Below are 24,211 nucleotides of genomic sequence, written 5' to 3'. Positions count from 1 at the left end.
CTCTCTCTTTTCTACTCTGCCAGCCTAGCACTACAGGAGCAGGCTCCCACAGCAGTAGCACACAGTATAGAGAGAGATGGAGAGGAGAGAGAGAGAGAGAGAGAGAGCTGTGGGAAGGAGGCAGAGAGAGAGATTGAGGGAGTGAGGGAGAGAGAGAATGAGAGAGTGACAGCCCTTTCTTTCCTCTCTCTCTCTCTCCACTCTCTCTTTCACTCTCTCCTCTCACCTCCTCTCTCTCTCGTCTTTTTGCATCAAAACCACAGAGAAAGGTGAAGTGATACTCCTGTATCATCTCCATGGCGACTCCCCCCTGTCACCTCCAACACCATTAAGCCTAGTCTAGAGTGGATGGAATTATGCAATGTTCATATGCTGTTCATATGCTGTTCATATGCTGTTTCCTGGATAAAAATGTTCATTCCTCATCTCGTCTCCCCTGAGTGGTGCCCAGGTGTGCTCGATTCGTTGCCCCTGGTGACCAATCTGTGTCAGCTGCAACATGTTTCCTCAGACCCATATTGTTCGTTAGGTCAACATCATAGGAGAGGCAGATCACTTCAAACATAGAGGCTTCTCAGTTGAAACGGAGAGAGAGGCTTCTCATTAGAGAGAGAGAGAGAGAGAGAGAGAGAGAGAGAGAGAGAGAGAGAGAGAGAGAGAGAGAGAGAGAGAGAGAGAGAGAGAGAGAGAGAGAGAGAGAGAGAGAGAGAGAGAGAGAGAGAGAGAGAGAGAGAGAGAGAGAGAGAGAGAGAGAGAGAGAGAGAGAGAGAGAGAGAGAGAGAGAGAGAGAGAGAGAGAGAGAGAGAGAGAGAGAGAGAGAGAGCACAAGAGGGGCTGGTGTGTTTACAGATATATTCCTGACGGGTCGCCCCCAGGTGGTGAAGGTAGGAAACAACATCTCCTCTTCGCTAATCCTCAACACTGGGGCTCCACAAGGGTGCGTGCTCAGCCCCCTCCTGTACTCCCTGTTCACCCATGACTGTGTGGCCATGCACGCCTCCAACTCTATCATCAAGTTTGCAGATGACACAACAGTAGTAGGCTTGATTGCCAACAATGATGAGACGGCCTACAGGGAGGAAGTGAGGGCTCTGGGAGTGTGGTGCCTGGAAAATAACCTCTTACTCAATGTAAACAAAAGTAAGGAGATGATCGTGGACTTCAGGAAACAACAGAGTGAGCACCTCCCTATCCACATTGGTGGACCGCAGTGGAGAAGGTGGAAAATTTCAAGATCCTCGACATACACATCACTGACAAACTGAAATGGTCCACCCACACAGACAGTGTGGCGAAGAAGGACCAACAGCGCCTCTTCAACCTCAGGAGGCTAAAGGAATTTGGCTTAACACCTAAAACCCTCACAAACTTTTACAGATGCACAATTGAGAGCATCCTGTCAGGCTGTATCACCGCCTGGTACGGCAACTGCACCGCCCGCAACCGCAAAGCTCTCCAGAGGGTGGTGCGGTCTGCCCAACACATTACCGGAGGCAAACTTCCCACCCTCCTGGACACCTACACCACCCGATGCCATAGGAAGGCCAAAAAGATCATCACGGACATCAACCACCCGAGCCACTGCGTGGTCACCCCGTTATCATCCAGAAGGTGAGGTCAGTACAGGTGCATCAAAGCTGGGACAGAGAGACTGAAAAACGGCTTCTATCTCAAGGCCATCAGACTGCTAAACAGCCATCACTAGCACATCCTAATAACATAGATTAAGAATCATAGGGCCACTTTTAGAAATGAATCACTAGCCACTTTAATAATGTTTCTGTATCTAGCATTACTCATCTCATATGTATAAACTGCACTCCACACTATTCTTCGGTATCTTAGTCACTTTTAAGTTGTGTTTACATATTGCATCACCCATTTCATATGTATATACTGTATTGTATTCTATAGTACACCACTGACTGTTAAATAGCCATCACCAATTTGTAAGGCGCTCTGGATAAGAGCGTCTGCTAAATGACGTAAATGTAAATGTAAATCACTAGTACATCAGAGGCTGCTTATTTACGTAAAAATCATACAATGTGATTTTCTGGATTTTTGTTTTAGATTCCGTCTCTCACAGTTGAAGTGTACCTATGATAAAAATAACAGACCTCTACATGCTTTGTAAGTAGGAAACCTTCAAAATCGGCAGTGTATCAAATACTTGTTCTCCCCACTGTATGTATAAACTGTACTCTATACTATTCTACGGTATCTTAGTCACTTTAATTGTGTGTAAATATTGCAGCATCCATCTCATATGTATATACTGTATTCTATACCATGCCACTGTATCTTAGTCCAATGCCGCTCTGACATATATGTATATATATTGTTAATCCATTCATTACTTAGATTTCCGTGTATTTTGGGTATATGTTGTGAAACTGTTAGATTTTACTCGTTAGATATTACTGCACTGTCGGAACTAGAAGCACAAGCATTTCGCTACACTTGCAATAACATCTGCTTAGCATGTGTACGTGACCAATACATTTGATTTGATTTGAAAGAGAGCGAGAGAGAGAGAGAAAGAGAGACCCGAGAGAACGATAACTAATGTTACAGAGTCTTATGAGGTAATGTCATTGCCACTGCGTTTATTATTCAAGTCACTCAAACCCCAGAGGAAAGAAAGATAGGGGAACAAAAGCCAAGCGGAGTAAGAGTTGGACTGATTTAATGACTCTCTGTGTTATTTAAACAGACAATCCGTGTCTGCTCTTTTACAGGGAACCTGGGAAAGTAGGTCAGAGGAATAGAAATATTGCAGAATAGGCCTCATTATTTGAGGATGCATAAAAGTGTGCGTAGGGGTGTGTGTGTGTGTGGGTGTGTGTGTGTGTGTGTGTGTGTGTGTGTGTGTGTGTGTGTGTGTGTGTGTGTGTGTGTGTGTGTGTGTGTGTGTATACGCAGCAACATCTCACGGTTTTACCAATTTCACTTCTGATTCTGCCGTTTATTCACGTTTCTCCAAGTGTCAAATTTCAAAGTGTTTTTTATACCCTGGGTTAGTCCTCCTGCTCCGCATCATTACGAATGATTAAAGGTTAAGGGTCAAGGGTTAAGGTTTGGGAAAGAGTAAAAAACAAGATCCGGAGTCATGGGATTACACCATCCACCACCCCCATACACATCAACCATCCACCACCCAATACACATCAACCATCCACCACCCCCATACACATCAACCATCCACCACCCCATACACATCAACCATCCACCACCCCCATACACATCAACCATCCACCACCCCCATACACATCAACCATCCACCACCCCCATACACATCAACCATCCACCACCCCATACACATCAACCATCCACCACCCCATACACATCAACCATCCACCACCCCATACACATCACCCATCCACCACCCTCATACACATCACCCATCCACCACCCCCATACACATCAACCATCCACCACTCCGCTACACATCAACCTTCCACCACCCCCATACACATCACCCATCCACCACCCCCATACACATCAACCATCCACCACCCCCATACACATCAACCATCCACCACCCCCATACACATCAACCATCCACCACTCCGCTACACATCAACCATCCACCACCCCATACACATCAATCATCCACCACTCCGCTACACATCAACCATCCACCACCCCATACACATCACCCATCCACCACCCCCATACACATCACCCATCCATCACCCCATACACATCAACCATCCACCACCCCATACACATCCACCATCCACCACCCCCATACACATCAACCATCCACCACCCCCATACACATCAACCATCCACCACCCCATACACATCAACCATCCACCACCTCCATACACATCAACCATCCACCACCCCCATACACATCAACCATCCACCACCCCCATACACATCAACCACTACCACCCCCATACACATCACCCATCCACCACCCCATACACATCAACCATCCACCACCCCATACACATCACCCATCCACCACCCCCATACACATCAACCATCCACCACCCCATACACATCAACCATCCACCACCCCATACACATCAACCATCCACCACCCCCATACACATCAACCATCCACCACCCCATACACATCAACCATCCACCACCCCATACACATCACCCATCCACCACCCCCATACACATCACCCATCCATCACCCCATACACATCAACCATCCACCACCCCATACACATCAACCATCCACCACCCCCATACACATCACCCATCCACCACCCCCATACACATCACCCATCCATCATCCCATACACATCAACCATCCACCACCCCATACACATCAACCATCCACCACCCCCATACACATCAACCATCCACCACCCCCATACACATCAACCATCCACCACCCCCATACACATCAACCATCCACCACCCCATACACATCAACCATCCACCACCCCATACACATCAACCATCCACCACCCCATACACATCACCCATCCACCACCCTCATACACATCACCCATCCACCACCCCCATACACATCAACCATCCACCACTCCACTACACATCAACCTTCCACCACCCCCATACACATCCCACAATTACCACCCCCATACACATCAACCATCCACCACCCCCATACACATCAACCATCCACCACTCCGCTACACATCAACCATCCACCACCCCATACACATCAATCATCCACCACTCCGCTACACATCAACCATCCACCACCCCATACACATCACCCATCCACCACCCCCATACACATCACCCATCCATCACCCCATACACATCAACCATCCACCACCCCATACACATCCACCATCCACCACCCCCATACACATCAACCATCCACCACCCCCATACACATCAACCATCCACCACCCCATACACATCAACCATCCACCACCTCCATACACATCAACCATCCACCACCCCATACACATCAACCATCCACCACCCCATACACATCACCCATCCACCACCCTCATACACATCACCCATCCACCACCCCATACACATCAACCATCCACCACTCCGCTACACATCAACCTTCCACCACCCCCATACACATCACCCATCCACCACCCCCATACACATCAACCATCCACCACCCCCATACACATCAACCATCCACCACCCCCATACACATCAACCATCCACCACTCCGCTACACATCAACCATCCACCACCCCATACACATCAATCATCCACCACTCCGCTACACATCAACCATCCACCACCCCATACACATCACCCATCCACCACCCCCATACACATCACCCATCCATCACCCCATACACATCAACCATCCACCACCCCATACACATCCACCATCCACCACCCCCATACACATCAACCATCCACCACCCCCATACACATCAACCATCCACCACCCCATACACATCAACCATCCACCACCTCCATACACATCAACCATCCACCACCCCCATACACATCAACCATCCACCACCCCCATACACATCAACCACTACCACCCCCATACACATCACCCATCCACCACCCCATACACATCAACCATCCACCACCCCATACACATCAACCATCCACCACCCCATACACATCAACCATCCACCACCCCCATACACATCACCCATCCATCACCCCATACACATCAACCATCCACCACCCCATACACATCAACCATCCACCACCCCATACACATCAACCATCCACCACCCCCATACACATCAACCATCCATCACCCCCATACACATCAACCATCCACCACCCCATACACATCAACCATCCACCACCCCATACACATCAACCATCCACCACCCCATACACATCACCCATCCACCACCCTCATACACATCACCCATCCACCACCCCCATACACATCAACCATCCACCACTCCGCTACACATCAACCTTCCACCACCCCCATACACATCACCCATCCACCACCCCCATACACATCAACCATCCACCACCCCCCTACACATCAACCATCCACCACCCCCATACACATCAACCATCCACCACTCCGCTACACATCAACCATCCACCACCCCATACACATCAATCATCCACCACTCCGCTACACATCAACCATCCACCACCCCTTACACATCACCCATCCACCACCCCATACACATCACCCATCCATCACCCCATACACATCAACCATCCACCACCCCATACACATCCACCATCCACCACCCCCATACACATCAACCATCCACCACCCCCATACACATCAACCATCCACCACCCCATACACATCAACCATCCACCACCTCCATACACATCAACCATCCACCACCCCCATACACATCAACCATCCACCACCCCCATACACATCAACCACTACCACCCCCATACACATCAACCATCCACCACCCCATACACATCACCCATCCACCACCCCCATACACATCAACCATCCACCACCCCATACACATCAACCATCCATCACCCCATACACATCAACCATCCACCACCCCATACACATCAACCATCCACCACCCCCATACACATCAACCATCCACCACCCCCATACACATCAACCATCCACCACCCCCATACACATCAACCATCCACCACCCCATACACATCAACCATCCCATACAATCCAACTTGATGGTATTAGTGCTCAACGTTTACCCTAGTGGCCTGTTTTGAAGGCTTTTCCCGACGACCTCAGGAAATGGACAGACGTCTAATTTCCAAGTCAATCTTGAGCGATCTGACTGTGTCTATGTGTGTGTGTGTCTTTTCTATTCATCTGTTCTGCAGCGATGTGAAAAGCCGAGAGAACAAAGCAGAGATGTGGGAATACACGCTTTGATCAGAAATCAGCAGCTCCCAGTCACCTTTCTCTAGCTCTACTTCCTTTAATTGTGGGGGAGTTAGGGAGTACCATTACATAAAAGCTGCCAAACATTTTAAATGAAGGACTGCAATGACACAGTAAAAGAAGAAAGAGAAAGATACAGAGAGAAAGAGAGAGAGAGCAAAAGAGAGAGAGAAAGAGAGAGAGAGACAGAGAGAGAGAGAAAGAGAAAGAGAGAGAAAGAGAAAGAGAGAGAAAGAGAGAGAGGAGAGATAGAGAGAATGACGAGGGCAAGATGACAAAAGTCTTAAGCACCACAGACACCACATCGAATGTTCATCTGCCTTTCGTCTGCTGGTCGTTTGGTGTGCTGTGTTTTAAGGACCACCCTCTCCCTGGTGGATGTCTGACTACCGAACGATTCTACATGTAAAATCAGTTTGCACTCAATTTGCAAATTACGGCAAAGGCACTCTGTTCAGAGGTGCTAAGTACTCTCGGCTGGCAAACGCTATTGTTGTGCCTGAGCCTTTAAATCAAAATCAAATCCTATTTTATTTTTCACTTGCTTCATAAACAATAGGTGTAGACTAACAGTGAAATGTGTCCTTACGGGGCCCTTCCCAAAAATACAGAGCAAAACAAAATAGAGAAATAATAGAAAAATAATAACACTTAATAATAAAATTAATAACAAATACACACGAGCCAGTTCTCCACAATTAAGGTGCCACCAACCTCCTATATGTACATACAGGTAAGGAAAAAGTGACTAAGCAACAGGATAGATAAACAGTAGCAGCAGCATATGTGATGAATCAAAAAGGTTAGTGCAACAAACATTCAATGCAGATAGTCCGGGTAGCTGTTTGGTTAACTACTTAATAAAGTATTTAGCAGTCTTTTGGCTATGGGGTACAAGTTGTTCAGGGTCTTGTTTGTTCCAGACTTGGTACATAGGTACCGCTTGCTGTGCGGTAGCAGAGAGAACATTGTTTGTTGACGTTGGGTGGCTGGAGTCTTTGACAATTTTTAGGGCCTTCCTCTGATACCGCCTTGTATAGAGGTCCTGGATGGCAGGGAGCTCAGCCCCAGTGATGTACTGGGCTGTACGCATTACCCTCTGTAGCGCCTTGCGGTCGGATGCCAAGCAGTTGCCATACCAAGCGGGGATGCAGCCAGTCAAAATGCTTTCAATTGTGCAGCAGTAGATCTTTTTCAGGATCTGACGGTCCATGTCAAATTTTCAGTCTTCTGAGGGGGAAGAGGCGTTGGTGTGTGTGGACCATGATAGATCGTTAGTGATGTGGACACAGAGGAACTTGAAGCTCTCAACCTGCTCCACTTCAGCCCCATAGATGTGAATGGGGGCGTGCTCGGCCCTCTGTTTCCTGTAGTTCACGATCAGATCCTTTGTCTTGCTGACGTTAAGGGAGAAGTTGCTGTCCTGGAACCACACTGCCAGGTAACTGACCTCCTCCCTCTGGACTGTCTCATCGTCACCGGTGATCAGGCCCACCACCACCGTGTCGTCAGCAAACGTACTGATGGTGTTGGAGTCATACGAGGCCATGCAGTCGTGAGTGAACAGGGAGTACAGGAGGGGATTAAGCATACACCGCTGAGGAGCCCCCATGATGAGGGTCAGCGCGGTGGATGTGTTGTTGCCTAGCCTCACCACCTGGGGGCGGCCCGTCAGGAATTCCAGGATCCAGTTGCAGAGGGAGGTGTTCAGTCCCAGGGTCCTGAGGTTTAGTGATGAGCTTGGAGGGCACTGTGGTTTTGAACGCTGAGCTGTAGTCAAAGACCACCATTCTCACATAGCCTTCCCTGTAGCTCAGTTGGTAGAGCATGGTGTTTGCAACGCATGGTGTGTGCAACGCCAGGGTTGTGGGTTTGTATTCCCACGGGGGGCCAGCACAGAAAAAAAAAATGTATGAAATGTATGCATTCACTACTGTAAGTCGCTCTGGATAAGAGCGTCTGCTAAATGTAAAAAATGTGTTCCTCTTGTCCAGTTGGGAGATGGCAGTGTGAAGTGCAATAAAGACAGCATCATCTGTGGATCTGTTGGGGCGGTATGCGAATTAGAGTGGGTCCATGGTGTCTGGGATGATGGTGTTGATTTTAGCCATGACCAGCCTTTAAAAAAAAAATGCATTGCTACATATAGGTTACCTTGGCGTTCTTGGGCACAGGGTCTATGGTGGTCTGCTTGAAACACGTACAGTAGGTATTACAGACTGGGTCAGGTAGGTTGAAAATGTAAATGAAGACACTTGCAAGCTGGTCAGCGCATGCTCTGAGTACGAATCCTGGTAATGTGTTTGGCCGTGTGACTTTGCGAACATTAACCTGTTTAAAGGTCGTCCTCAAATCAAATCAAATCAAATCAAAATGTATTTGTCAGTGTTCATAGTGGGATTTCTTATAAGCATCCAGATAAGTGTCCCGTTCCTTGAAAGCGGTAGCTCTACCCTTTAGCTAGCAGATGTTGCCTGTAATCCATGGCTTCTGGTTGGGGTATGTACGTGTAGTCACTGTGGGGACGACGTCATCAATGCACTTGTTAATAAAGCCTGTTACTGATACGGTAAACTCCTCAATGCCATCGGATGAATCCTGGAACATTTTCCAGTCCGTGCTAGCGAAACAGTCCTCTAGCTTACCATCCGCTTCATCAGACTACTTTCGTATTGAACACATCACTGGTACTTCCTGTTTTAATTTTTTGGCTGTAAGCGGGGATCGGGAGGATAGAGCTATGGCCAGATTTGCCAAATGGAGGGTGAGGGAGAGCATTGTATACGTTTCTGTGTGTGGAGTAAAGGTGATCTAGAGTTATGTCACCTCTAGCTGCACAGGTGACATGCTGGTAGAAATGAGTTAAACGGATTTCAGTTTCCCTGCATTAAAATCTCCGGCCACTAGGAGCATTATACAGCTGGTTGAGTGCGGTCTTAGTGCCAGCATCGGTTTGTGGTGGTAAATAGATGGCTATGAAAAATATGGATGAAAACTCTCTTGGTAAATAGTATGGTCTATAGCTTATCATGAGGTATTCTAACTCAGGTGAGCAGAACCTCGAGACTTCCTTAATGCTAGAGATTAGGCACCAGCTGTTGTTAACAAAGAGACACAAATCTCCCACCTTGTGCTTACCTGAAGCTCCCGTTCGCTCCTACCAATGCATACAAAAACCAACTAGATATACAGTACCAGTCAAAAGTTTGGACACACCTACTCATTCAAGGGTTTTTCTTCATTTTTACTATTTTTCGACATTGTAGAATAATAGTGAAGACATCAAAACTATGAAATAACACACATGGAATCATGTAGTAACCATAAAATGTGATTCTTCAAAGTAGCCACCCTTAGCCTTGAGGACAGCTTTGCACACTCTTGGCATTCTCTCAATCAGCTTCATGAGGTAGTCACCTGGATTGCTTTCCAACAGTCTTGAAGGAGTTCCAACATATGCTGAGCACTTGGCTGCTTTTCCTTCACTCTGTGATCCAACTCATCCTAAAGCATCTCAATTGGGTTGAGGTCGGGTGATTGTGGAGGCCAGGTCATCTGATGCAGCACTCCATCACTCTCCTTCTTGGTCAAATTGCCCATACAAAGCCTGGAGGTTTTGTTTTGGGTTATTGTCCTGTTGAAAAACAGATGATAGTCCCACTAAGCGCAAACCAGATGGGATGGCGTATCGCTGCAGAATGCTGTGGTATCCATGCTGATACAAGTGTGCCATGAATTCTAACTAAGTCACAGACAGTGTTACCAGCAAAGCCCCTTCCCCCCCCCCCCCACACCCCACACCATCACACCTCCTCCTCCATGCTTCACGATGGGAACCACACATGGTGAGATCATCCGTTCATCTACTCTGCGTCTCACAAAGACACAGCGGTTGGAACCAAAAATCTCAAATTTGGACTCATCAAACCATAGAACAGATTTCCTCCGGTCTAATGTCCATTGCAAGTGTTTCTTGTCCCAAGCAAGTATCTTCTTCTTATTGGTGTCCTTCAGTAGTGGTTTCTTTGCAGCAATTCGACCATGAAGGCCTGATTCACGCAGTCTCCTCTGAACAGTTGATGTTGAGATGTGTCTGCAATCTGAGGTGCAGTTAATTGCCCATTTCTGAGGCTGGTAACTCCAATGAATTTATCCTCTGCAGAAGAGGTAACTCTGGGTCTTCCTTTCCTGTGGTGGTCTTCATGAGGGCCAGTTTCATCATAGTGCTTGATGATTTTTGCGACTGCACTTGAAGAAACTTTCAAAGTTCTTCAAATGTTCCGTTTTGACTGACCTTCATGTCCTAAAGTAATGATGGACTGTCGTTTCTCCTTTGCTTATTTGAGCTGTTTGGTATTTTAACAAATAGGGCTATCTTCTGTATACCACCACTACCTTGTCACAACACAACTGATTGGCTCAAACACATTAAGAAGGAAAGAAATTCCACAAATTGATTACTACATGATTCCATGTGTGTTATTTCATAGTTTTGATGTCTTCACTATTATTCTACAATGTAGAAAAGATCCAGAGATTCATCGAGAAAGAGGGAGAGAGAGGTAGAGAGTGGGAGAGAGAGGTAGAGAGTGGGAGAGAGAGGTAGAGAGTGGGAGAGAGAGGGAGAGAGTGGGAGAGAGAGGGAGAAAAAAAGGGGGGTAGCCTGGTGGAGAGGGAGAGATCCAGAGATCCAGACCCAGATGTATGTGCAGGCTAGGGGGCTGAGAGAGGGAGAAGGCTGCCTGGGGGAGTTCTCAGCTGAGGTAGCCTATAGATCACTGGAGAGGAGGAGGAGGAGAGAAGGACAGGAGGAGAAGAGGAGAGGGGGGAGGAGGGAGGACAAGACTACGTCGTGACTCGTATAGGCATCACGTCACCGGTTGGAAAATAATGAAGGAGCAGACGAGGAGGAGCAGACGAGGAGGAGAGGAGAAAGTGGAGGAGCATTGTGTGGGTAGAATGAACACTGGAAGCAGGTACCACTGTGTGTGGGTGATAAAGAGAGCGTGGGACTACTGAGAGAGAGACAGAGAGAGAGAGAGATAGAGAGGGGGAAGAGAGAGGGAAGAGGAGGAGAGAGAGAGAGAGTGGGAGTAAGAGGTGGTGGGTGAGGATGGTGGGGTACACACAAATCATGACTTTGCATGTGCTCCTGTGTGTGTGAGTGTGTATGGGTGTGTGAGTGTGAGCTTGCATGCATATATCACTGGTGTGTCTTGAGATTATATTCAGTGCTGTATTTAGAATAGCCCACAGGTAGAACTAGACAAACGAAAAAAACGAAGTGGAAAGTCACTAAAACGGTACCATTACCACTTTATCTCTCTCTCTCTCTCTCTCTCTCTCTCTCTCTCTCTCTCTCTTTAATCAAGGCTCAGAGGCCCTCCAACACTAAAACCAAAATATCACTATAAGGGTGCTTTAAAATAATGTCAGAGAAGTGTCAGGCCTGAGGCTGAGAGAAGTAGCCTGACAGGAGAGAATTGTCAGGCCTGAGGCTGAGAGAAGTAGCCTGACAGGAGAGAAGTGTCAGGCCTGAGGCTGAGAGAAGTAGCTTGACAGGGGAGAAGTGTCAGGCCTGAGGCTGAGAGAAGTAGCCTGAGGCTGAGAGAAGTAGCCTGACAGGAGAGAAGTGTCAGGCCTGAGGCTGAGAGAAGTAGCCTGACAGGAGAGAATTGTCAGGCCTGAGGCTGAGAGAAGTAGCCTGACAGGGGAGAAGTGTCAGGCCTGAGGCTGAGAGAAGTAGCCTGACAGGAGAGAAGTGTCAGGCCTGAGGCTGAGAGAAGTAGCCTGACAGGAGAGAAGTGTCAGGCCTGAGGCTGAGAGAAGTTGCCTGACAGGAGAGAAGTGTCAGGCCTGAGGCTGAGAGAAGTAGCCTGACAGGAGAGAAGTGTCAGGCTTGAGGCTGAGAGAAGTAGCCTGACAGGAGAGAAGTAGCCTGACAGAGGAGAAGTGTCAGGCCTGAGGCTGAGAGAAGTAGCCTGACAGGAGAGAAGTAGCCTGACAGGGGAGAAGTGTCAGGCCTGAGGCTGAGAGAAGTAGCCTGACAGGAGAGAAGAAGCCTGACAGTCAGTCCGGTTTAGCCAGTCAAGAAGAGCAGTCCCAGGAGCTGAGATAACAGAAGAACCACTGACCTGAGTCAAGATCCATATTCCTCCTCTAATTGACACCGAGCCCTCTGTTTGAGATAGAGTTCCCCTTAGCATTACAAATTAAAGGTGAAGATGCATTTACACTCTAGTCAACATCCGACTTGACTTGGTATTCCTTTTAGCTAGTGGAGCAAAGAGCCTAAGAAGTGCATCTCCGTCAAACCCTGTTCTGGGTTCTGAGTCTGCATCCAAAGTAGAGGGTCTAACCCTGTTCTGGGTTCTGAGTCTGCATCCAAAGTAGAGGGTCTAACCCTGTTCTGGGTTCTGAGTCTGCATCCAAAGTAGAGGGTCAAACCCTGTTCTGGGTTCTGAGTCTGCATCCAAAGTAGAGGGTCAAACCCTGTTCTGGGTTCTGAGTCTGCATCCAAAGTAGAGGGTCTAACCCTGTTCTGGGTTCTGAGTCTGCATCCAAAGTAGAGGGTCTAACCCTGTTCTGGGTTCTGAGTCTGCATCCAAAGTGGAGGGAGTCAAACCGGTGGCTTTTGAGAATGATACAAGTATGACTTAACCCACATTAAACTCAGCAGGCCCCAGTTCAGTCAAGCGACAACAACAACAAGACATGGAAGAACAGGAAACACCACTCTGACAAACCTAACAGGGGTCAGAAGGAGCCAATGGAGCAGCATCCAACTGACAACAACAAGGCTTGAAACAGGAAGCTCCAATCCCAGCGGTGGCCAGAAGGAGCTTGAGCTGTCTGCTTTGAGCCTCTGTATCTGATCCTCCCTGTGTTGTGTGTGTGTGTGTGTGTGTGTGTGTGTGTGTGTGTGTGTGTGTGTGTGTGTGTGTGTGTGTGTGTCCTCCCTGTGTTGTGTGTGTCCTCCCTGTGGTGTAGAGACACAGACCTCCAGTGAGACAGTGTCTTCACTGGCCCGTCTAACACACTATGACTGCTCTGTACTACACAGAGAACAACAAAAGCATTCTCGGCATTCCTCTCATAACGTATAATTAAGCAATAAGGCCCGAGGGGGTGTGGTATATGGCCGATATACCACGGCTAAGGACTGTTCTTATGCATTACGCAACTCAGAGTGCCTGGATACAGCCCTTAGCCGTGGTATATTGGCCACATATCACAAACCCCTGAAGTGCCTTATTGCTATTATAAACTGGTTACAGACTTAATTAGAGCAGTACAAATAAATGTTTTGTCATACCCGTGGTATACCACGGCTGTCAGCTTTTCAGCGTTCAGTTCTCGAACCATCCAGTTTATAGTAAATACTAGATCACTGTTATCGTGCTGCTCTGCTCCGTTTCATGTGACAGTCGAAGAGAGTCGTTGTACATTTACAATACATGTATATTTTAGTCGTTTAGCAGACGCTCTCATGCAGAGTGACTCAAATCAGTAGTACGCATGAAGCTTCAGGCTGCGTACCAGCAGTCTGACACGGCCTCTTTAGGTAAAATAACTTTCAAAATAGAATGGGTTTTCTTTGTGTGGTTTCATTATTTCTCATAACAGTCCACATCCGCTTTACAGACCCTACAGCTTCTGATAAATGTTACAACTGAAAAAACATTACTATTTAAAGTAGCCTAACGTCACATCAAATCAAATGAATCACATCAAATCAAATGAATCACATCAAATCAAATGAATCACATCAAATCAAATGAATCATATCGAATCACATCAAATCAAATGAATCACATCAAATCAAATGAATCATATCGATTCACATCAAATCAAATGAATCACATCAAATCAAATGAATCACATCAAATCCCAGTCATTGTCCATTCACTTGTAAATACTGACAATATACACTTCTGTAACATGCTATACTATTGCCCATCCATTCAAACGTGTCTGCATTGCATCAAATCACAGTCATAGTTAATAATTGACCATTCACTTCTACTAATGGCCCTGTTATCCCCAGTATAAAACCCTGGTCCTGCTATCCCCAGTATAAAACCCTGGCCCTGTTATCCCCAGTTTAAAACCCTGGTCCTGCTATCCCCAGTATAAAACCCTGGTCCTGTTATCCCCAGTTTAAAACCCTGGCCATGTTATCCCCAGTTTAAAACCCTGGTCCTGCTATCCCCAGTATAAAACCCTGGTCCTGCTATCCCCAGTATAAAACCCTGGTCCTGTTATCCCCAGTTTAAAACCCTGGCCATGTTATCCCCAGTTTAAAACCCTGGTCCTGCTATCCCCAGTATAAAACCCTGGTCCTGCTATCCCCAGTATAAAACCCTGGTCCTGTTATCCCCAGTTTAAAACCCTGGCCATGTTATCCCCAGTTTAAAACCCTGGTCCTGTTATCCCCAGTATAAAACCCTGGCCATGTTATCCCCAGTTTAAAACCCTGGTCCTGCTATCCCCAGTATAAAACCCTGGCCCTGTTATCCCCAGTATAAAACCCTGGTCCTGCTATCCCCAGTATAAAACCCTGGTCCTGTTATCCCCAGTTTAAAACCCTGGCCATGTTATCCCCAGTTTAAAACCCTGGTCCTGTTATCCCCAGTATAAAACCCTGGTCCTGTTATCCCCAGTATAAAACCCTGGCCCTGCTATCCCCAGTTTAAAACCCTGGTCCTGTTATCCCCAGTATAAAACCCTGGTCCTGCTATCCCCAGTATAAAACCCTGGCCCTGTTATCCCCAGTATAAAACCCTGGCCCTGTTATCCCCAGTTTAAAACCCTGGCCCTGTTATCCCCAGTTTAAAACCCTGGCCCTGCTATCCCCAGTATAAAACCCTGGCCCTGTTATCCCCAGTTTAAAACCCTGGCCCTGTTATCATGATTTTATTTTTATTTTTTGTATTTTTTTTTCAAAAGTATTATTCACCTCGTAAAGCTATCGGCAGTTTTGTACAACGCGACTCAGACCAGAGCATACCGGACCTATTATCTCTCCATATCCCCGAATTTCTACCGCAAGCTCCGGACATTTACACCTGGATCTTGTAGCTAACTAGCTGCTATCCGAGTGACTATTGGCTAACGTCGATTCCGGAGCAAACACCAGTTATCCCGGAGCTAGCCAGCTGAAGCGTTCCATCAGCCACTCCTGAGCTACAATCACCTATCCGGACCCGTTTTACTGCCGATGCGGAGCCCCACCGGGCCTTCACGACTGGAATTCCGACGTTATCTGCCCGAGGGAGTTATTCAACTGGCCCCTCCATCGCAACGTAACCTGAACGCCCATCTGCTAACTGCGGCTCACTAATCGTTAGCTGTCTTGATCATACCGGCTGCTATCTGAACAGGTCTATCGAACAATCTTCTCGGGCCACTATAACTATAACTATTTTGACAATTGGATTGGTCCCCTCTACCACACGGAACCCACTAATTTACCGACGGAAACGCACGGGGTGGCTAAAAACAGACCTTCATCTTCTGCTAGCTTGCTACCCATGGCTCGGCTAGCTGTCTGAATCGCCGTGACCAGAACCAACCTCACTACTCACTGGACCCTTATGATCACTCCTTAATGTCAATATGCCTTGTCCATTGCTGTTCTGGTTAGTGTTTATTAGCTTATTTCACTGTAGAGCCTCTAGCCCTGCTCATTATACCTTATCCAACCTTTCAGTTCCACCACCCACACATGCGATGACATCACCTGGTTTCAATGATGTTTCTAGAGACAATATCTCTTTCATCATCACTCAATGCCTAGGTTTACATCCACTTTATTCACATCCTACCATACCTTTGTCTGTACACTATGCCTTGAATCTATTTTATCGCCCTCAGAGACCTGCTCCTTTTACTCTCTGTTCCGGACGTCCTAGACGTCCAATTCTCATGGCTTTTAGCCGTACCCTTATCCTGCTCCTCCTCTGTTCCTCTAGCGATGTAGAGGTGAATCCAGGCCCTGCAGTGCCTAGCTCCACTCCTATTCCCCAGGCGTTCTCTTTTGATGGCTCCTGTAATCGTAAAAGCCTTGGTTTCATGCATGTTAACATTAGAAGCCTCCTCCATAAGTTTGTTTTATTCACCGTGTCCGAATCCTGGCTTAGGAAGACCACCAATAACTCTGAAATCTCCATCCCTAGCTACAACATTTTCAGACAAGATAGAACGGCCAAAGGGGGTGGTGTTGCAATCTACTGCAGAGATAGCCTGCAGAGTTCTGTCCTACTATCCAGGACTGTATCTAAACAATTTGAAATTCTACTTTTAAAAATCCACCTCTCTAAAAACAAGTCTCTCACCATTGCCGCCTGCTATAGACCACCCTCTGCCCCAGCTGTGCTCTGGATACCATATGTGAACTGATTGCCCCCCATCTCTCTTCAGAGCTCGTGCTGCTAGGTGCCCTAAACTGTGACATACTTAACACCCCGGCCATCCTACAATCTAAGCTTGATGCCCTCAATCTCACACAAATTATCAATGAACCTACCAGGTACAACCCCAATGCCGTAAACACAGGCACCCTCATAGATATCATCCTAACCAACTTGCCCTCTAAATACACCTCTGCTCTTTTCAACCAAGATCTCAGCGATCACTGCCTCATTGCCTGCATCCGAAATGGGTCAGCGGTCAAACGACCTCCACTCATCACTATCAAACGCTCCCTGAAACACTTCAGCGAGCAGGCCTTTCTAATCGACCTGGCCCGGGTATCCTGGAAGGATATCGACCTCATCCCGTCAGTAGAGGATGCCTGGTTATTTTTTTTAAATGCCTTCCTCAACATTTTAAATAAGCATGCCCCATTCAAGAAATTTAGAACCAGGAACAGATATAGCCCTTGGTTCTCTCCAGACCTGACTGCCCTTAACCAACACAATAACATCCTGTGGCGTTCTGCATTAGCATCGAACAGCCCCCGTGAAATGCAACTTTTTAGGGAAGATAGAAACCAATGTACACAGGCAGTTAGAAAAGCCAAGGCTAGCTTTTTCAAGCAGAAATTTGCTTCCTGCAACACAAACTCAAAAAAGTTCTGGGACATTGTAAAGTCCATGGAGAATAAGAGCACCTCCTCCCAGCTGCCCACTGCACTGAGGATAGGAAAGTCTGTCACCACCGATAACTCCACGATAAATGAGAATTTCAATAAGCATTTTACTAAGGCTGGCCATGCTTTCCACCTGGCCACCCCTACCCCGGTCAACAGCACTGCACCCCCCACAGCAACTCGCCCAAGCCTTCCCCATTTCTCCTTCTCCCAAATCCAGTCAGCTGATGTTCTGAAAGAGCTGCAAAATCTGGACCCCCACTAATCAGCCGGGCTTGACAATCTGGACCCTTTCTTTCTAAAATGATCTGCCGAAATTGTTGCAACCCCTAGCCTGTTCAACCTCTCTTTCGTGTCGTCTGAAATTCCCAAAGATTGGAAAGCAGCTGCGGTCATCCCCCTCTTCAAAGGGGGGGATACTCTTGACCCAAACTGCTACAGACCTATATCTATCCTACCCTGCCTTTCTAAGGTCTTCGAAAGCCAAGTTAACAAACAGATCACCGACCATTTTTAATCCCACCGTACCTTCTCCGCTATGCAATCTGGTTTCAGAGCTGGTCATGGGTGCACCTCAGCCACGCTCAAGGTCCTAAACGATATCTTAACCGCCATCGATAAGAAACAGTACTGTGCAGCCGTATTCATTGACCTGGCCAAGGCTTTCCACTCTGTCAATCACCACATCCTCATCGGCAGACTCAATAGCCTTGGTTTCTCAAATGATTGCCTCGCCTGGTTCACCAACTACTTCTGTGATAGAGTTCAACGTGTCAAATCGGATGGCCTGTTGTCCGGACCTCTGGCAGTCTCTATGGGGGTGCCACAGGGTTCAATTCTTGGGCCAACTCTTTTCTCTGTATACATCAATGATGTCGCTCTTGCTGCTGGCGAGTCTCTGATCCACCTCTACGCAGACGACACCATTCTGTATACTTCTGGCCCTTCTTTGGACACTGTGTTAACAACCCTCCAGACGAGCTTCAATGCCATACAACTCTCCTTCCGTGGCCTACAACTGCTCTTAAATTTCAAGTAAAATTAAATGCATGCTCTTCAACCGATCGCTGCCTGCACCTGCTCGCCCGTCCAGCATCACTACTCTGGACGGTTCTGACATACAATATGTGGACAACTACAAATACCTTGGTGTCTGGTTAGACTGTAAACTCTCCTTCCAGACTCACATAAAACATCTCCAATCCAAAGTTAAATCTAGAATTGGCTTCCTATTTCGCAACAAAGCATCCTTCACTCATGCTGCCAAACAGACCCTCGTAAAACTGACCATCTTACCAATCCTCGACTTTGGCGATGTCCTTTACAGAATAGCCTCCAACACCCTACTCAACAAATTGTATGCAGTCTATCACAGTGCCATCCGTTTTGTCACCAAAGCCCCATATACTACCCACCACTGCGACCTGTACGCTCTCGTTGGCTGGCCCTCGCTTCATACTCGTTGCCAAACCCACTGGCTCCAGGTCATCTACAAGACCCTGCTAGGTAAAGTCCCGCCTTATCTCAGCTCGCTGGTCACCATAGCAGCACCCACTCGTTTGATTGGTATGTTTTTCCAGCAGGTATATCTCACTGGTCACCCCCAAAGCCAATTCCTCCTTTGGCCGCCTCTCCTTCCAGTTCTCTGCTGCCAATGACTGGAACGAACTGCAAAAATCTCTGAAACTGGAAACACTTATCTCCCTCACTAGCTTTAAGCACCAGCTGTCAGATCACTGCACCTGTACATAGCCCATCTATAAATAGCCCAAACAACTACCACTTCCCCTACTGAATTTATTTATTTATTTATTTTGCTCCTTTGCACCCCAGTATTTCTACTTTGCACACTGATCTACTGTCAAATCTACCATTCCAGTGTTTTAATTGCTATATTGAATTTACTTCGCCACCATGGCCTATTTATTGCCTTTACCTCCCTTATCTCACCTCGTTTGCTCACGTTGTATATAGACTTATTTTTCTATTGTATTATTGACTGTATGTTTTTGTTTATTCCATGTGTAACTCTGTGTTGTTATATGTGTCAAACTGCTTTGCTTTATCTTGGCCAGGTCGCAGTTGTAAATGAGAATTTGTTCTCAACTTGCCTACCTGGTTAAATAAAGGTCAAATAAATAAATAAAAATAAAAAATAAATCCCCAGTTTAAAGCCCTGGTCCTGTTATCCCCAGTTTAAACCCCTGGACATGCTATCCCCAGTTTAAAACCCTGGTCCTGTTATCCCCAGTTTAAAACCCTGGTCCTGTTATCCCCAGTTTAAAACCCTGGCCCTGTTATCCCCAGTTTAAAACCCTGGTCCTGTTATCCCCAGTATAAAACCCTGGCCCTGTTATCCCCAGTTTAAACCCCTGGTCCTGTTATCCCCAGTTTAAAACCCTGGTCCTGTTATCCCCAGTTTAAAACCCTGGACATGCTATCCCCAGTATAAAACCCTGGCCCTGTTATCCTCAGTATAAAACCCTGGTCCTGTTATCCCCAGTATAAAACCCTGGTCCTGCTATCCCCAGTTTAAAACCCTGGTCCTGCTATCCCCAGTTTAAAACCCTGGCCCTGCTATCCCCAGTTTAAAACCCTTGCCCTGTTATCCCCAGTATAAAACCCTGGTCCTGCTATCCCCAGTTTAAAACCCTGGCCCTGCTATCCCCTATATTCCCGTCCATTCATACCTGATGCTGTGATTTATCCATTAAATCTCCTGTAATCCCATAGCACACAGTAACTTCCAATCTCCACTCTGTCCAATCTCCACTCTGTCCAATCTCCACTCTGTCCAATCTCTCCACTCTGCAGTCTCTCCACTCTGTAGTCCTGAAGCCTGACAACTCAGAGATGGAATATAGCTCTCTTTTATCTGACACAAGAAGAACAGACTATCTCTCTCCTCCTCCTCTTCCCTCTCCTCAAACCACCTGACCACTTGTCCTTTCTCCTCCTCCTCCTCAGTTCAACAGTTCATCCCTCTCTACTGACTGTTCAGGAACTTTCTCTGTGTTCCTCTGATTCTACACTTACCACTGACCTATACAAACAAAGCAATTATCATATCATTTGATCATATCTGCTCTTTGGCCTAGTGCTGTTAAAATAGGTTATACACACACACACACACACACACACACACACACACACACACACACACACACACACACACACACACACGTAAACACATACATTCGTAAACTCATACACAACAAACATTTGCACACACTCATGAACACACGCGCCGGCAGCGGGTGCACAGACCTGTAGAGTACAGCGCCTCCTCTATGAGGTCATCACAATCCATCTATAAACTCCCTGCAGCTGTAGAGATACAGAGAGGGAGACAGAGACAGAGACAGAGACAGAGACAGACAGACAGAGACAGACAGACAGACAGACAGACAGACAGACAGACAGACAGACAGACAGACAGACAGACAGACAGACAGACAGACAGACAGACAGACAGACAGACAGACAGACAGACAGACAGACAGACAGACAGACAGACAGACAGACAGACAGACAGACAGACAGACAGACAGACAGACAGAGATAATAATGGGGGAGGAGAGAAAGAGTAGGCGAAAGGGTCAGAAAACTCCTCCACACGCCCACCTTAGCTGCAGGCAAAGACAAAACACACAGAGAGCTGAAAGTCAGCGCAGCAACAGGCAAGCATACACACACACATATACACCCCCCCTCAACATACACACACACACACACACACACACACACACACACACACACACACACACACACACACACACACACACACACACACACACACACACACACACACACACACACACACACACACACACACACACACACACACACACACACACACACACACACACACACACACACCTCAACATACACACACACACACACACACACACACACACACACACACACACACACACACACACACACACACACACACACACACACACACACACACACACACACACACACACACACACACACACACACACACACACACACACACACACACACACACACACACACACAGTCAGTACCTGGGGAGTAGTGGAGGGTCCCAGGTAGCTGAAAAGTCTGCCCTCTTCTCGGGAGCGTGGGAGAGAAAGATGCGGAGAGAAAAGAGGTCGAGAGAAAAGTCTCTCTCTCTCTCTCTCTCCCTCTCTCTCTCTCTCTCTCTCTCTCTCTTTCTCTCACTCTGAGTTGTTGCAGCACAGCCCTGTGTCTCTCTCTCTCTCAATTCAATTCAATGTAAGGGCTTTATTGGCATGGGAAACATATGTTTACATTGCCAAAGCCAGTGAAATAGATAATAAACACAAGTGAAATAAACAACACTCACAGAAGTTCCAAAATAATAAAGACATTTCAAATGTCGTATTATCTCTCTCTCTCTATCTCTCTCTATCTATCTCTCTATCTGTGTGTCTCTCTCTCTGTGTGTCTCTCTGTCTCTCCTTCCCTTTTTCTACAACTGACTCTGGACAAGTGCTGTGTGTGGCCAAGTTCTCAAAGCTTTTCTGCGCTCCCTCTTGCTCTCTCCTGCTCAAGCACACACTCCCTTACATGGACGTACTCACACACACATCCCCTCTGCCAAATGTATTTACCTTTAATGAGATCCAGACTGCGTGTGTGTGGCTCTGGAGGCTGGCAGCAACCTCTGTAGATTACTGATCATTTCCCCTTCATTGTTCCTTTCCCCTCCCCTGGGCTCGCTCTCTCTCTCTCTCTCCAGTGTTCACTGCTAATGAACGGCTCCTCAATCTAAAAACAGTGTCTTATGTATCCGCCCTCCTCTCACCCCCCGCTCGTCTTCTCTTTCTTTCTCTCTCTCTTTCCCTCTTTCTCACATCTGGTAGCTTATCTACGCAACAAGCCAGAAATGCATTGTGCCGTGAGACAGAGTCAGAATACATGGCTTTAGAGGAGTAGACAAGAGGAGAGTAGAAGAGAAGAGAGGAGAGGAGAAGAGAGGAGAGGAGAGGAGAGGAGAAGAGAGGAGAGGAGAGGAGAAGAGAGGAGAGTAGAAGAGAGGAGAGGAGAAGAGAGGAGCGAGGCCCTTGCTTAACCCCTCGCTGGCCTCCCCCTTCCTCCCTCCCTCCCCAGAGGATGTTCATACCACGACACTGTCACAAAGCAGGAAGTGCTTACACATGAATCAAGTAGCATGTTTTAATCTGAATGATAAATTGTTTTCCTATATTTGGACAGCACAGAAAAACCAACTCATGCATGTGATGTGACGAAACTGACTGTAAATACTGTAGAGTGCACATAAATATTTTGGTAAGTGACGATGGGTGCAATTGTGCTCTGTGTCTGTGTGTGACAGAAAGAGCGAAAGAGAGAGAGAGAGAGAGAGAGAGAGAGAGAGAGAGAGAGAGAAATAACACCCAGAGTCAGTAAGATAAGAAAAACAACAACAGACAGAGAGATTGATGTCTGTTTATGAACCAGTTTCATCAGTTTCCTGAAATATCTGTGATACCATCAGATGAGGAACTGGTGGCCTAATGTTGCCCACACACAAAAACAGGAAAGGAACAGTCACATGTAGAGTGAGTTCTGAGATGAAGTGATGCCCGTCGTTCACGGCGTCAGTCAAATCAAATCAAAGTTTATTTGTCACGTGCGCTGAATACAACAGGTGTAGACCTTACAGTGAAATGCTTAGTTCTCACTGCAGTCAAGTTGAACTGAAACATAGATTTATCTAGCCTGAGTGCCAGTCTGTTTGTGCTATCACGCCAAATCCTTGTCACTCCTTGTCATGCTAAAAATGCCATGTGTGGCTTGAAAATGACATCAATTAAGTTGGCAAGAGCGCAAACAGATTTGACACCAGGCTAATATTCAAAACAACAGATCTGACATCAGGCTAATATTCAAAACAACATATATGGTTCCTCCCGAGTGGCACAGCGGTCTAAGGCACTGCATCACAGTGCTTGAGGCGTCACTACAGACCCGGGTTCGATCCCAGGCGGTGTCATCAGGTGGGGTACAATTGGCCCAGCGTTGTCCGGGTTAGGAAAGGATTTGATGTCTTTGTCCCATTGCGCTCTAGTGACTCCTTGTAGCGAGCCGGGCGCCTGCAAGCTGACTTCAGTTGCCAGTTGTACTGCATTTCCTCTGACACGTTGGTGCGTCTGGCTTCTGGGATAAGTGAGCAGTTTGTCAAGAAGCAGTGCGGCTTGGCAGGGTCATGTTTGGGAGGATGCATTGCTCTTGACCTTTGCCTCTTCTGAGTCCATATGTGAGTTGAAGTGATGGGACAAGACTGTAACTACCAATTGGATACCAGCAAAAAAGGGGTA

At 47.1% G+C, this 24,211-nt stretch overlaps 1 protein-coding gene across 9 annotated transcripts in view; it reads right to left on the bottom strand.

The window, feature by feature from the left end:
• LOC106561691 (coiled-coil domain-containing protein 136) overlaps positions 1 to 22,821 on the bottom strand; it is a 61,288-nt gene extending 38,467 nt beyond the window's left edge. Inside the window, exons 1-2 of one of the 9 annotated variants that reach the window (XR_001318881.2) lie at positions 21,932 to 22,473; positions 21,147 to 21,206 (exon numbers count right to left, since the gene is read on the bottom strand). Coding sequence is in view for 2 of the 9 variants with exons in the window: in XM_014125892.2 (XP_013981367.1) it covers positions 21,147 to 21,189 (43 nt within the window). In the remaining 7 variants the exon portion in view is untranslated. Of the gene's footprint in view, positions 1 to 20,569; positions 20,726 to 21,146; positions 21,207 to 21,931; positions 22,474 to 22,501 lie in introns of those variants that run through there. The other 8 variants (XM_045688492.1, XM_045688494.1, XM_014125892.2 and 5 more) reach the window with 8 other exon arrangements.
• Positions 22,822 to 24,211: the final 1,390 nt, after the last annotated feature.

The sequence above is a fragment of the Salmo salar genome, chromosome ssa10 (assembly GCF_905237065.1).
Source record: "Salmo salar chromosome ssa10, Ssal_v3.1, whole genome shotgun sequence".
Taxonomy (NCBI): Eukaryota; Metazoa; Chordata; class Actinopteri; order Salmoniformes; family Salmonidae; genus Salmo; species Salmo salar.
This window is presented reverse-complemented; position numbering and strand designations above follow the sequence as displayed.